The 16642-nt window shown below is 32.0% G+C and overlaps 1 protein-coding gene across 1 annotated transcript in view; it reads left to right on the top strand.

Moving 5' to 3' along the window:
- Positions 1-8333: 8333 nt before the first annotated feature.
- HELRODRAFT_109965 (hypothetical protein) overlaps positions 8334-16642 on the top strand; it is a gene marked incomplete at its 3' end in the record, with an annotated part of 29403 nt that continues 21094 nt past the window's right edge. Inside the window, exons 1-5 of the mRNA XM_009014748.1 lie at positions 8334-8468; positions 8831-8868; positions 9470-9559; positions 15303-15374; positions 15825-15953. Of these exons, the coding sequence (XP_009012996.1) occupies positions 8364-8468; positions 8831-8868; positions 9470-9559; positions 15303-15374; positions 15825-15953 (434 nt within the window). The 5' untranslated portion in view covers positions 8334-8363. The remainder of the gene's footprint in view (positions 8469-8830; positions 8869-9469; positions 9560-15302; positions 15375-15824; positions 15954-16642) is intronic.

Here is a 16642-nt window from a genome sequence, read left to right as displayed (position 1 = left end):
AAACGACAACAGCTCGAGTTGTGACGATACATTGAGGTAATCCGAAAGAGTATATATCAATTTAAATAGAAGTTCAATGAATTTATTCAAAGGAAAATGAAACGAAAAAAAAATAATAAAAAAACAATCCAGAAACCTTTTTAAATGCTTCGGATCCATTATTGATTGGTCACATGAGAGTTGATATTTTAACTGTATTTTCTTCTTCATTACATTTGATAGCGTTCCGTTATATTAACCTTTTTATTCCATCTGCTTTTTTAAAATTGTTTTTTTAATATTTTTATTATTAAACTCCAACAAAATTTTTTATAATAACATTACTTTTTTCATAACTCGTTTAAGTCTTACACCATACATCTGTCACTACACTTATTTACTTACCTACTGACTAACACACATTTACCCACACACACACATTCACAAACACACTCACATATACACACAAACAAACACACATAAAGTCACTTTATATGTTTTAAAAAGAAAATTAAAAATATATTTATTGGAAAAACACATCAAATATTTTGAGTTAAACTTATACATATGTACCCACATACAGGTACGTCTTACAATGTTAGTGAAACGTTTTATGATTTGGTATTTGCAACTTTTAAAACTATATTAAAATATAATTTTGTTTATTATGACTTTGAAATAGAAATTATTTTGAAATTTAGACAGAGAGGAATTAATGTTTTGATAGAAAATGCTCATGCTAGCAGCGTGACCACAACAACTATTACACCAAAGTCAAGGACATCAAAGACATCAATATTCTGAACAACAAACATCATCAATAACATCAGCTAAAATTTCTTTAAAAGAAGTGTCAGCAACATCATCATCATCAACAACAATAACAACAACGTCATCAACAACAACATCAAAAACAACATCAACAACAAGAACTGAATCAACAAAACAACATCAACAATAGAATCAACATCAGCAACAACATCAACAACAACGTCAACATCAACATCAGCATCCACATCAACAACAACAACACAACAACTACTTCAAAACAACATTATTTAAAGTGTAGAAAAGTCAACAAACGCCATAAAAAATATAGGACTCAAAGATAGAGGCAAAAAGTCAGTCGAATAAATTTATGAAAGAAAAAAAAATTATTACATAGATACCATCGAACGTCGCGACAAAAATTGGTCCAAATGAGCACCACAAAGGAAAAAACAGCAGCAGCAGCAGCAGCGAATAGTCCGACAAGCAACGCCAACAACGACACTGACAACAAAACGCCGAAACTTCAGAAACAACAATCAACAGCCAGCCAGCCGGCAGATACTGACGACGACGACGACGACGATGACGACGTGAAGCGACGACAAAGTGGTGGTGCATCTGGCCAACAACACCATCACACGTTCGTCTTCAAGCCATTCACTAAAGAATCCTTCAAGAAGATCACGAAACGGATAGAACGGGAAACCAGGAAAGCCAAAAAAAGGTTAGAAAGGGTCAAAGTTCACGATCGAGTGAAATGAATTTTGCTGTGCACTCATCATTCTGTGAGCTGTCTTAAATGAATATTGATCCCATGAATGAATATTCCTGCGCCAACATTTTTATCAATTTTAAATAGGATTAATTTGCTAACAATAAGATGGAGAAATGAGCAGATACAAATACTCCAGCTTTGCTATAGATTCATATTCAAAACTTTAAAATATTCAACCAAAATATTCTCATTGATTGTGGCTTTCCTGGTACAAGAACCAACTCTAACCATCAACTTAATTTGATTTTTTAGCTGTATTTGCTTTATCCATCATATGTTACCATTTCATTTTGCATTTCATTCTGAATTTTTAGAATGTTTATTTTCAAAATATGCACCACGAGTTTGAATTTCAAATAAAAATAAATTAGATTGAATTACTTTCTTAAACTATATCATTCATTCGAGTCAACGCTACACGTCGGATTAACCGCTGACAAATTTATCCAAAGTGCTAAAATGTAAAAAATATACAAAGAACGATTGAAAAAAAATCGCTTAATCGAGAAGAAATAATACATACAGTGATCCAGAAGCAAAATTCCAGTTAAGATTAGGAATAGGATTAGTCATTAAGTTGTTTGTTTAATGATAAAATAATCCCCGGGATATATCTAAACCTACTTTTAATGAGCGCTTGGACACCTCCTCCATTTCCATTAGATGGCAAAAAGATTAATTATACTTTATCGTTGCTCTGTATAAATAGCAAGCATTATATTGTACATACTTGCAGCAGTGATGCATGATCGTACGGAGGTTGAAAATTTAAAAAGAAAAATGAAGTTAATTGTATTTTATTGTAATCGCTGCAATGGGAAGGTCACGAAATGAGCTATGAGCAGATTTTTAACTCAATAAATAGAAATTAGTTTCTCAGATAAATCATGAACAAATGTTTACTTTGCATTCTATTTTGATCAAGAAAAAATTATTTTTTCCCATAAATTCTAATGATTTAAAACTGGAACCAAACTGACTTGCAGGCCAAAATTTTGAAGCAGAACAAAATGTTTTACATTTTCATTTAGCTGAGAAAATAAATCAATGCGACCTACATGCAATTACCTGTTTATGTATAATTTTTAAGATATTTTAATTTTTTTCAACAGTAATTTAATGTGAATAAATTATAAATGAAAAAATTAACTTTTATAAATAATTGTTTGTTTAAAGCAATAATTTCTTATAATAAACAAACCGCGCCTATCACTCATCACATTCAACTTCACTGATCTAAAACCCCAAGCTCTGCTAGGTAAAATTAACCAACCAGAACTTCAGTAAACTCAATTCATTAAAATTCATCACTCGACTTTGCATTAATTGGTAGAAACATCTTATAAAACGCATTATTATTTAAAAAAAAATTGTACTCAGAAATAAGTACTGTTTCTTTCACACATTGGGCGTTTAGAAAAAGTGATATAACTTTTGACTTCTATTTTGAAAAAAATCTTGCAAAATTTTTTTGTTCAAAAAATTTCTCATCAAAGATGATATATTGATTGAGAGCTTTTGCCGACAAAAATGATTTTGAAAATTTCTTAGAAAAAATAAATTAATATTCACACTTTGATTTATTGGTAGGAGAAAAAAAATGAAAAACGCTATTTTTACGGTGCCATACATCGTCCAACGTAGATCTCTTTATTCGAGAAGGCAGAGCAAGAACCTTTCAACATTTGTAAAAACAATTAAGTCAGATTTATTTAAAACTTTTTTCAATTAACTTCTTCAACAACCACACATTGTTATGACATACACACACTAAATAAATAAAAAAACTCTAGACAATATTTAGATATATGAAAAACACATAGAACAGGTAACAAAGAGCGGTCGCTAAACTATCACGCATGACTAGTTAGAGTCTAAATCAAGGCACTCGTACTGACCGCGTTTCTGAAATCGAACGATAATCATTAAATAGTGGCTGACCTCTTGACCTTACATTTTCTTACCTACTTCTGTTTTTTTTGTGGCATGATCTAAGTAGGAGGAAGATTTAAATTGAATTATTTTGAAAACAGTATTAATTCGTCGTAAACAAGGAAACAAGCTTACGATTTTAAATATAAAACATAAAATGTTTTTTCATAAAAAGATATTTCACGTTTCACGTATGATTAAGATAATATTATGCAAATGATTGAGATTAATTAGGCTAATTGCAATATTTCAATCCCTTTGAGTATTTCAGTGGCATTGAATGCAAAAGCGCAAAACAAATTCAGGGTATGTAAAGTTTTGCCACAAAAAAAAAGGACTTTTATTTTATATTTTAAATTTTAAAATCCTGAAATGTCAATTAAAATTCTCAATATTTTGTAATAAAAATAATTATAAATAATAAACAAACAAATATTTGTAATGTAATGGAAGCATAATCAAATCAAAAATCAAACGAACAAATGAAAACTCAAATCTCAGGCATTAGGATAATTTGCAAAAACAAGTTGCATTTGAAAAATAAACTGGTATAGCACTTTGCTGTGTGGAGTAGGTACCAGTAATTATAGACAACCTTTGTGCAGCGTCATATTGACAGAAGCCTAGATTATGGCACACATATTCTAACTCCAGACGACAGGTCTTGTCGAATTTTAAATTGATTATTTTTCATTACAAATTTATTTTCAGATGCTAGAGCAACGTTTTATCGCTGTCAACGTCATCTTAGAAATCTACCCTAACACACACACACACACACACACACACACACACACACACACACACACACACACACACACACACACACACACACACACACACACACACAAACACACACACACACAAACACACACACACACACGAGCACAAATTCACGCTCATGTATTGACACATTTCAATTAAACTTGCCAATAAATTAGATAGCTAATGTTGAATCAATCATTCATTTTTAACTGACAAGGCAGCTATGGAAATTCAACTGGCTTTCAAATCGAATGCCCATCCAGTTAGAAGAATTATAAATTATATAAATTATTATTAAGTCATTGTGAAAGTTTAATTGTATTGTTTCGTAATTTATAGGCATATGCAAATAATAAATTCATTCACTTTTTAGTGAAATATGTAAATTTCTTAATTAATTTCACTGTTATATCGATATATTTTTAAAATATAAATTATTTTTTTAAAATTTAATCTCAATTTTGTAATTTCACCCACACACGAATTTCACACAATCTAATTTCAACCTCACGTTAAATTTTTTTCAGATTAAAAATTTGTTTTTTTCATTTTCAACAAATTTATTTTTGTTCATATTAGACAAAAAAAAAATATAATTTTTTGCTGTGAGTAAATAATTTAGTGACTAGGAAAGCAAGTTTTGCATTATATGGAGAGCTAAATCTTTAATTAGTGGCTAACTAATGATTAAGAATATTTGAAAAAAAAATTTTTGTTCTTGATATGTGCGAATGTATCTGGGTTTTTTCCACCTGTGAAATTTCTTAATAATAAAAGAGTTATTAAATAGATACGTAGATAGATGGATGTATAAATAGATGAGTATATGGATAGACAGACAAACACACAAACAAATGGATGAATGAATGGATAAAAAGATGAAGAGACGGAGAAGGAAAAAAGAGAAGTAGAGGAGGCCATGGGATCAAATTATTGTTTATTACTCATCCTGTCAAGCTGTTCTGCTTACACGTAGTTCTGCTTCTCTGAGTTGCAGTGAAAGTATGTAAGCCTCTATGTGTAGCTATGGTACACTTACGAAATTTGTTACCCGCGTATATGTGTTTTCATATAAATATTGTGTTTTTATATATTTTTTTATTGTAAAAAAGCACATGAAAATTGTTAAATCTCTATCTCATGTGCATGTATGCACGGCAAAGATTGCTGTTTCTGCCCTCTGAGTTGTCTCTATTTGAAATGTCTGACATCTCTGACGTATATAGACACAATTTCAAACTGGTTTCGATTCAATTAAAAATTTTAATTTTAACAGTTTAATATTTGATTGCAATTACAATTTAAATAAAGTTATATTTTGATATTAAAATAAAATAAAAGTTCTTTGTGTACATTTCGAGCATTTTAATTTTAAGAGTGTTATGGCCAACAAGTACGGCCCGAGGCCTTGTTCTCTATTAATAAAAAGGTCGCCAGCCAGACATTAGGACCAAAAAAAGGAGCCACAAACTTTAAAATAATTTTCCCCCAGGTCAAAAAAAAGTTGCAATTTAAGTACATATGCGGCCCTTCAAAGGTAAAATTGTTCTCAATGCGGCCCTCAAAGCAAACAGTTTGCCCACCCATGGATTAGGTGAATGAATCAGTTGTATGGCTGGCTAATGATACAAGTATTAATTTTTAAAGTTACTATCATTTAGAACGTTTCGACTGAATTTAAATATAAAAAATTTTTAAATTATAAGTCGTGGGTAGCATGCTATTTTGTTCCTAAAGATAACTTTACACTTTCTAACCACCTAAGGAGGAGGTCTGTTCTTCTTTTGTGGCGCAATTCATTCGCAGTTCATTTGACATCAGCATCTTTTTGGTGCTTCATTTTATCATACAGCTCTTCCTTATTTTATGTTCTCCTCCATACTTCATTAACCATTTGACCGACGTTTCATTGTTCACCTTTTTTTGGCTGTATTTCTTCTCCAGTCTGCGTTATTTTTTGTCAATTTTCGTTTGGAATTCAGTAGAATTTTTCATATTTTTATCGTTAGTTTTTTTTTTTTAAATATAAATTTGTGTAGGTTTTTAGCGACAAGATAGACATCTTTTTGTAAGCCTTGTCAGCCGGTAACAAGTGTACATCCATCAACCTATGTCTTAAAAAAAAAAATGAGAAGAATTATTTGTGTATGATTAAATGTTTATTCTATATTAATTAGGTAACTACTGATATTTAACTTTCAATATTTTTGCCAGGGGTTTATAACAATCTATCCACACATATTCAACCAACAATTAAAACGTGTTACTGACTTACAAACCAATTTTGATAATCAACTTTTGAAATAAAATAAAACCAAAAAAAACTTAATTTTATAAAAAAAATATAGGCTAAAAACACACGCACAACACCAACAAAAACATACAAACCACACAGTAACGCACCAATAAACTTATACCAAAAATAAAGCAAACAACAACGCTACACCAAATAAAAACTTGCACTTCATACCCGCCACACGATGATAAATACACTCTGTACCGTCCCATAAAATTTTGTTTAATTTTGTTTCACTGCCTTGCATGTTGTTACAGTTTCTGCGTCTGTCAGATCCTGATTTTTAAAGAATAATAATAAAAAAAAAACTTTTACATTAAAACATGTATCCACAAAGAAGACAAAGAAGAGGAAGAAAAAAAGAAGACATCATGTATGTGCACACTCAAAAAATCGCTTACGTTCATCTAACCGATAAAAAATTATATGCAAATATTAGGCATAGACATATATGAATTGGTAGCCATTAAAATTGGAATGCACGTTTCAAATGCATACACGTCACTGAATGGAATAAAGTAATAAAGTAAATTTATTCATTGCGTACAAAGATGCTGCTGCTACTACTTAGTAGCAGCAGCATCTTACTACTACTACTACTACTACTACAGATGATGATGATTATACTATGATGCGGGAGATGATGACGGCGATGATGATGATTAGGAGAATGTAGATTATGGTGATGGTAATGATGACAGAGATGATGATGGTGGTGATGATGATGATATTGCGTGACGAAAACATTGATGGATGGTATTTTTCCATGCCACGTTTCTATTTATCATTTGGAAGGTAACACGCACGCACACACACACACACACACACACACACACACACACACACTCAAACTCACACACACACACACACACACACACACACACACACACGCACAACATATGCTGGAATAAGTTAGTCGTATTAATATTTTCCATAACCAACACTCACGCTTATAGCACGTACGATTTTTAGAATATGTACACATACTGACATGTATACATTCATATACATGTTTACGTACATACACACAAACACACACACACATACATACATACATACATACATACATACATACATACATACATACATACGTACGTACGTAAATACATACATAAACATAAATTTGTTCATACATTTCAAATTTTTTTTTGTTTCACTGTGTACCCTATGAAAATGTGGGTATGTGTGTGTGTGTGCGTGTTGGTGTGTAGTATAAACGTGTGCGTACGTGTTGATATAGTTGAATGGTCCATCGAAAACATCGTTACCATGGGGATTAAACATTTCATTATTTGCACATGGATTCGTGATGGATGTCTCCTACCTACACACACACACTATACACACACACGCACATTACACACACACAGAAGCGCGCGCACACACACCACACACACATACACACAGACACATAAACACAGACATGCAAACACCGCACATTGATATTCAATCACAAACAGTGCAGTAAAGCACTATAAACTAAAAAAAAATGAAGTTACTAAACATTCGTTTAACTAATAAGCAGATAGATAAGCATTTTTAAAACCTACCAAGTAACTGCCAATCATGTTATCAACCGACTAATCATTCAATTTCTCAATTAATTAACAAATCCGCCAGCCAGTCAGCCAACTAATCAACCAAATAACTTATCAATCCATCAACCAACCAACCAATCAATCAATCAACCAACTCACCTATCAATCCATTATCCAACCAACCAATCCACCAACCAACCAACCACACAGACAAGAGCAGCTAGAGAATGCAGACAAGAACAATCCCACCGACAGCTCAAACGCGGAGGCACCCGCAGAGAAAAAAGAAGAACTGACGCCCAACCCCATGTTCGAAGTGGGAAAAACCCTGCCATCAAAAATTGGCGAATTCCCGCCAAGCTTGTACGGAAAGCCCATTGAAGATTTGGATGATTATTATAGAAATAAATACGTAAGATGGAATTCGGATTTACCTATCGTTAACTTTATCAAAATTAGATTAAAAAACACCTAAAAAATTTTTTATTAAAAATTCTAAGATTATAAAACTTAACAATTATTTCCATTACCAATCATTTAATTAATGGCATGGTCAAAAAAGAAAATTTTTGTAAACGGAGCCCCCTTTGGCTTCTCCTCTGTAAGCCCCTTCTGGCTGCATCTCTGTAAACCCCCTCTGGCTACACCTCTGCCATTACTATTACATAACCAGTATATTCGAATAAAAATTTTTATTAATTTTAATAAACGAGTCATTTTTCCGAATGATTAACTGCTAAAATGTTGAAAGAACATTTTCTCGCATACTTACAGACGTTCATGATTGTGGCCAAGGACAAAACCATATTCAGGTCATTGTTTCTTTTTTCAAAGTTTCTATTAAATAAAATTTTTGTAAAAAATTTTTATTCAATTTTTAGTCTTTGGTTATTTTCATTACAATAATATTAAACTACAGTGAAAATTTATATTTATATAAATTTACAATTTATATACTACAATTTATAAAACTACAATTTATATATATGTTTATATATAATTATTATAATATATATAATTAATAATTAACGATTTAATATGCAACCAGTAGCAGATCCAGAATTTTGAACATGACATTTCATTTCGTGATTTTTTCCTCATTCGTTTCCGTTTCGGAGGGGCGGAATAGTTTTGAAAATTTTCAAGTTATTGGTTTTTTAGTTAATTTTTTAAATTAACTCCTCTTAAATTCCTCTTTCAAAGTCTGGTAGGGTTTCGGGTTAAAGTTTGTCCCATTGGTCTGGTAGGCTTGGTTGTTCTAGTGTCTGCCACTGAATGCAATTCACATTATAAATATGTACTTTTATGTTGCATTGTTAAATTATAATTTTACAATTTCACGCTCAATTATTTTGACAATTTTAATTATAAATGAAAATAATTATTTTGAAAAATTAAATTTTGTATTCGTAGGTTTAGCGCCACGAAAGGTTTCTTTATATTCACTCCATTCAACCCAATCAGGAGGGCGGCCATGTACGTCCTGACACATCCATATCCTTTGTCTATGTTTTTCTAGTCTATGTTTTTCTTGACCAAGTTTTTGTTGTCTATGTTTTGTTCGTTGATGTTGTTTTTATGTTTATGCTCGAGCTAAATTCATACTGTTGTTGTTTTGTTGTTGTTGGTGGTGTGTTGTTTAAAGAATTATTGTCGTTGCTGCTGTGTTATTGTTGTTGTGTGTGGCTAATTTGTTGTTATTGTTGTTTTTGGGGTTTAAGATTTCAAATTTTCCTCTTTTCATCTATTTGTTTATTTATTGTTTTCATAAAAATGAGCAATGTAAACACACAAACACACACACACAAATTAAACAGACAAACAAATGAACAAACAAACAAACTCACAAAACAAGCAAACAAACAAACAGACAAACAAAAAGACACACAATACAGCAGAAACTTATATATATAAGTTTCAATGAAATATTTATGAAGACCATGTCATGAAGGCGGTCTTGTAATCCCTCTGACTGAACAAATAAGTATGTCAGTGTTCAATAAAAATAGTGACAACTCTGAGTCTGCTTACTCTGAATCTAATATGTGTGTATGAGTGTATGTGTGTGTGTGTGTGTGTGTGTGTGTGTGTGTTTGTTTGCATGTATATATGTATGTATATATATATATATATATATATATAAATGTGTATGTATGTGTGTATGTATGTGTGTGGGTGTATGTATGTGTGTCTGTGTGTGGGTGAATGTATGTGTGTGTGTGCTTGTATGTATATATATATATGTGTGTGTTTGTTTGTGTGTATATTTGTAAGTATATATGTATGTCTGTGAACGTCTGATTTTAAGTATGATTTTGTTTTTGTATATGAATTACGTTTTTCTGAGTGTTCGCGTGTATGCATTAGTAGGAGTTCATTTGTTAATCTTTATGTCATTTATAATTAGTAGAAAAACGTGTTTTCTTAAAGTTCTTTTTTGTATTCATTTTTTCTGGTCTTTCTGTGAACTTGTTCCCATAAATTTTTTACGGATTTAATGCATCAAACACACATACCATGTATGTGTAGAGTACCTATGTGTTTATATATTAGTAAATATAATAAATGTATTAAATACATATTCCGCTTATGTTTATTTATCTATTTAAGGTACTAAAAACATATGAAGTTGTGTGTTCGAGGTGTTATATAAACATGTATCAGATATGGCATGTGCGATTTAGTTACGTATTTATTTATTGTTTATTACAATTTCCTCTTCAATGTTTTTCAGAGACTTTAACAATAAACACACAATGCATGCTGGATTTCTCTGCAGTCGAACTCGGTCGCTGCAACACCAGTGCCAGGCACTTTACCGTTATACCATCGCATTGCTCACATTAGAAAGACATATACCGAGTTGTGAGGTACTGAGTACATGATATAACGAACGTGAGTGGGAGATACCTGCGGTATGTGTATTTCTTTCTTCCTCGTAATTTTCATATCCTGTTCAGCCCGTCTTCACTTAGGTTTTTTTTTCTCTTTCAAGTTGGAATGGATTCATTAGAAATGTATGAGCTGATGATTAGGCGGAGAGATTTTTTTTGAAAAATAAAAGAATTTATAAAAAAATACAAATTGCTTGATTTGGTAAAATTGTTTTTAGAAATTTGACTATGTAATAGATTATATATATTTCTTTGATGAAAATATTAATAAATATAGCTCTATATTTATAAAACTTTATTAACATACTTCCTTAAGAATGAATGAATGAATTAATTCATGTAGGTATTCATTCGTGAATGAATAAATGAATTCGTTGAATGACCTAAAGTGAGAAAGTAAAGATTTTTTCTATTAATTTTAAATATTCATCAATTGAAGTTTCTCGCTTTTCACGCTAATGCTAAGTCACTCCATGAAGCTTCACTTTAATAGTTTTTTAAAATGTCATTTATAGTTGATGAGAGGTTTTTTTATGCGTTCCTCAACGTCTTTCTGTGTATTTTTAAAAAAGTTAGTTATCCAGTATTCCCATTCAGTTATTTTAATTCTTTTTTGTTTTTGTCTACTCTTTTAGATATTTTGCTCTATTTTCAAATAAAAAAATATTCGCAGCACCAATTTTCTAAGAAAAGCTTTGCCAAGAAATTCAACTCCAACTTGAAACTTGTTGCATATTTTTGTAAGACTCCTCAAAAGTTTTAATATTCTTTATAAAATGAAACTGAACAACACAGCCAAATTTAATTGCTCATTTAATAACGATAGGTATTGAGAAATTAGTCGGAATTTGCGATGCTTAATTAGTGGTGTTTGTAGACAAAAAGTAGTCTAACCTAAACGCAGATATCCGATCATCATTTTTTTGTACAACGTGTTATTTCATTTGTTATGAACGAAGCATGGTAGTTTTATTTTTTTATGCTTCATCATCATTTAGCCAGGGAATGCCAGTTCTTGACATTCAGGAAATACGTCTATGTACGTGTGCTCTTCAAAGCTCAACGTTTCAGAAATATTCGTTGCATCAGATGTCTGCTTGGTTGCCTGTCAGTTTGTTCCGTGCTGGCGTATGTTCTGTTGTGTATGTGTATGCGTATTTTAGGTATGTATGGGTGTACGTGTACGGTTTATTATTTTTGCGTGTATGTTTGTTCAGAAAACAGTCTACATAGCTTTGCAATCATTCCAATGTATTTTTGTTTCAACAATCCTTCGTTCGTTCGTTCGTTCTTACGTTTGTTCGTTTGTTCGTTCAAGTGTTTGGTCGTTTAGTATTTGTACGCATAAAAAGGTTTGTGCGCTCAATTGTTTGCATATTCGATTGTTCTCAATTTGATCGTTGCATTCTTCAGCGATGCCCTCCTGCTTATCATCAGCGTTTTTTATGCGTTTGTTTTGTATTGCGTTGCGTCTGTTTTGTATTGCGTTGTTTACCTGCCTGTGTGCATATTTGCGAAGATGATTAAACCATCAGGCATGATATACAAACTGGGGGCAAACATCGCTGGATTGCATGTGCGTCGTGTTGGTGTGTTGCAGTTTGCAAACATTATCAACTGCGCACACACGTACACACACACACGCACGTTCGAATCTTAATATTAAATTATATACACATCTTAGTCTGAATCATTTTATATTTTCGATATTTAATTTCATTAATACCTCATTATACCAAATTTATAATTATTTTAATCAGTTGATTTGGTGTTAGAATTAATGGTTTAATACTAACATTTAAGAAGCAGTAGTAAAGCAAAGAAATTATTATCTATCCCAAGTTTTTTTTTCTCGGGATTGGAATGTATTCAACATTTGTCAAGTTGTTTGAACTTATACTTCAAAATAAATTTACCAAACCAAATTTTCAGAAATCAACAGTCTAACATGTAAGTGTAACTGATACCTTGCAACACAAATATATTGGAGAGCATTGATAACATTTAAAAGTAATTATTAGTTTTCTCTCTGCTGTCAATTATTTTTCTTGCCTCTGTACCTCGATCATCATTACAATTACCCATTTATTTAAAATTTCCTGATAGAGTAGGACAATGCTACAGCAAAATAAATATGCAGAAATACCACAATTTTTTACGTAAACTCTAGGACCGATTCTGATAGGTGTTTTAGCATTCATAGCATGAAACATTAACTCTTCGGACCGAACATTCAATATAAAACACTGCCGCGAAAAATTTATAAGAAAATTTTTGAACGCTTTGATGTCATTATAACAAGACAAACTTCGTTGAACTAAAACATTTCAAAATTTTAGATAGTATCCCAATAGATACATAGCCTATATTAGCATAGCCAAAGCATGGTCACAATTGATAGTCAGGTCCGTCTCCCTACCTACTTGCCATATATGCAATCATTTATATGTACGCTCATTAATTCATTGTTGTGCAAATAAAGCATGTCAATATTGCTAATGGAGATCGCCTGGTAGCCGCAAACAGAAAATGTGTCAATTTTGCGTGCGCTCACGCATCCGTAGTGCGTGTGCGTGCGTGTGTGTGTGTATGCGTGTGTGCGCGTGTGTGTGTGCGCGCGTGTATGTAATGCAAATAAAATTGTTATTGGTACACAGTCGTATGCATGGTTTGTATCTGTATCTAAGGATTTGAATAACTTCAGAGGCGCTAGCCTCACTCGAGAATGTCAAAACAAATGATGTTTCAAACGTTTCTTGAAAACACGTCGGCTCGTGTTTTTGAATTTTTTCAAATCTAACAGGTAATGAGTTACAAAGTATTGCTAATGAATCAAAAAATCTAAACGAGTCGAATCGAATTTAGGAAGAACAAGATCGCCATCATCGGAGGATTTCAGGCGACTGCGATTTGCAATTTCTGAAACTAGTTAAACGGCTGCGGCCATGCGACGTTTCCCTCCTCAAATAGTGAGTTCTCTTGACGTTGAGTTTAAGCTTGTTTGATAGCATCCAGCGACCAACCAAGTCCACTGCATTCGACACAGCAGAAGAAACTTGAAGTGATGAGCCAGGTGGTGTGAGTCTGGTTTCAGTTCAGAGAGAGAGTCGTTTAAAATGTTTTTGATAGAAAGTACCGTAGATTTAATATTAACTGATGTTGACGTTATTCAGTCGCATATTTTGTAAAATTCGTTATCAGATTTGTAATCGCTTCTTATATTAATTTACAATTAATGTTGTACATATAAATCAATGTAATAGAAAAATAAAACAAAAAATCCTGCAAGCAAACCCATAAAGGGACAGATTTAAAATATGTTGACGGAATGGGAATGGGCCAAAATTTTGAAGTTTGTTTGACGGGAGCCGAAAACCCCCAACATTTTTGTTAGGGCTGTTAAAAAATGAGTTTTACTGAGTTTTAAGAAAAATGCTCTTCACGTCACGATGTTTTAAGTCGTTCATCTACCAGACGTATACAAACTTAGTGACAAAAATAATAACATGGACAAAAACATACTCTCAAAAAACCAAACTCAAAAATCAACAGACATTAAGAGAGAGAGACAAAGAGAACCAATAAAAGAAAAAGAGAGAGAGAGAAAGAGAAAGAAAGAAAGAGATTGAAAGAGAGAGAGAAAGAAAGAAAGAGATTGAAGGAGAGAGAGAAAGAAAGAAAGAGAGAAAAAGACATAAACATGGACACATTGATACAAATGAGTGTGCCCACATAAATATATTAGACTGCAATCATAAACACATTTTGTGAGTGAGTCAAGCGAGGTTTATCGCCGTTGAATTTCTGAGGAGTCAGTTAACACGTTTCTTTGACGATTTTTTTTCGTCGGCTGGTGATGCTTTTTGAGTTTATTTTGGTACTGTCGTTTTTGTTCATGTTGTTGTTTGTGTTCATGTTGTTGTTTGTGTTCATGTTGTTGTTTGTGTTCATGTTGTTGTTTGTGTTCATGTTGTTGTTTGTGTTCATGTTGTTTTTTATGCTGATGTTTTGCTGTTGTAGTGTTGTTATCAAGTTCCTAATATTGTATTATGGAAAATATTATTTAAATTAATTTTTAAATAAATTAAATAATTCATTTCTTATGTCAGTAGAAATATGTCCAACCATCAATAAAATCGTTTGTTTGAAAAAATATTAAAAAAAAACAATCAAGTTTCGCTAAATAAATTATAAAATAAATCAAGAAAATAAAAAATATATCAATTTAAAAAAATTAAAAAGTGTCATTTCCTTAACGAATGTTATCAATGTCCATTCTGACGTCATCATCATCGTAAAAATGGCGGCGATGTGTTGCCTGTTTGAATGTTTGTCGTGTCCACATTCTTCAGTCTGACAGTGATGGTGGTCATACTGGTCAACTGTGTCTTCATGGCCATTAAAGAAGAATTTCAAGCCGCTGAGTAAGTTTTTAGACTAGTATTAAATTTTCTCTTTATAAATTTGAACTGAAGTTGATTCATTTTTTCATCATGATGGTGCTGTGGTGGTGAGGTGAACACAAACTCATCCTAACCTATCATCCGTACGCATAAGTTATGTTGTGTTTGATTTACACTGATATGTTTGTTCACGCTGTGTGTTTGTGCGTGCGCGCGCGCGTGCACGTGTGTGTGTTTGAAAAGTGTAAATTTATCAATGAAAACAACAAAAGCAACGTTAAGTAGAATACAGCGTATGATTGGTTAATACAGAAAATATCGTTACTACCATAACCAAATATTTGCTAATGAAAATTCTGTGATGATTTGAGTCAACAAGTTAATAGACAACATTAAAAAAACTCCATCAACAACCTTGGAAAATGTAGGATGCAATGAATAACATTAAAACAACCCTACCAACAACCATAGAAAAACATTCACTGGCATCTACACAGTTGAAGGAAGTGTGAAGATGCTAGCGCGTGGATTCATCCTGGCTGACTTCACCTACCTGAGAGATGCATGGAACTGGCTGGATTTCATTGTTGTCATGCTTGCGTTAGTTGTCGCTAGTGCTGCTGCTGCAGTGGCTGCTGCTGTTTTCTGTTTTTTTTTAATTTGCCTTCTTTTGTTATTGTAAAAGTCATTTTTTGGTGTTTGTTTTTTGGTTTTTGTTTTTTTTTATGATTTTCGTTTTCATTTGTTGCAGTCTTATTTTGTATTTGCTGTGGTCTTTTCGGTTTTTATTTTCATGTTTCTATTTTTGAGATTTTATGTTTTTGGGTTGGTTTGTTATTCAAAATTTATTGATTCTAATTTGAAATAGTTAGTTTGTAAAATGCGTTTTTTTTCAAAACGTGAATAACCATTTTTATTTTCCTCGCATGCGATAGCCATACCACAATCATTTTGTTTTTTTTTGTAAAAAAATCAATCCCTTATTAAATTTTAAATTTATCTTTGACATTTTTTGTTGGATAATAATAACACCTTGCAAACTTATAGATTGCATTATTAGTGTTTTAACGAGCAATGGCCAATGACACTCATATTCAAGTTGTCAACGTTAATTGAGTTTGTAAACCCTTTATACCTCTTCTACGGTCTCGTTCAATCATTAGACCTGTTCCTGGTGCATTTTAATTTTTTTTTTTACTTTTTGTTCGAAGGGATATGTATGTGCGTCATTATTGTTATTAATATTATTGTTGTTGTTGCTGTAGTTGTTGCTGTAGTTGTAGTAGTAG

This window comes from Helobdella robusta (genome assembly GCF_000326865.2).
Source record: "Helobdella robusta unplaced genomic scaffold HELROscaffold_14, whole genome shotgun sequence".
Classification (NCBI taxonomy): Eukaryota; Metazoa; Annelida; class Clitellata; order Rhynchobdellida; family Glossiphoniidae; genus Helobdella; species Helobdella robusta.
The sequence above is the reverse complement of the archived record's forward strand: the minus strand, read 5'-3'. Positions and strand labels throughout refer to the sequence as shown.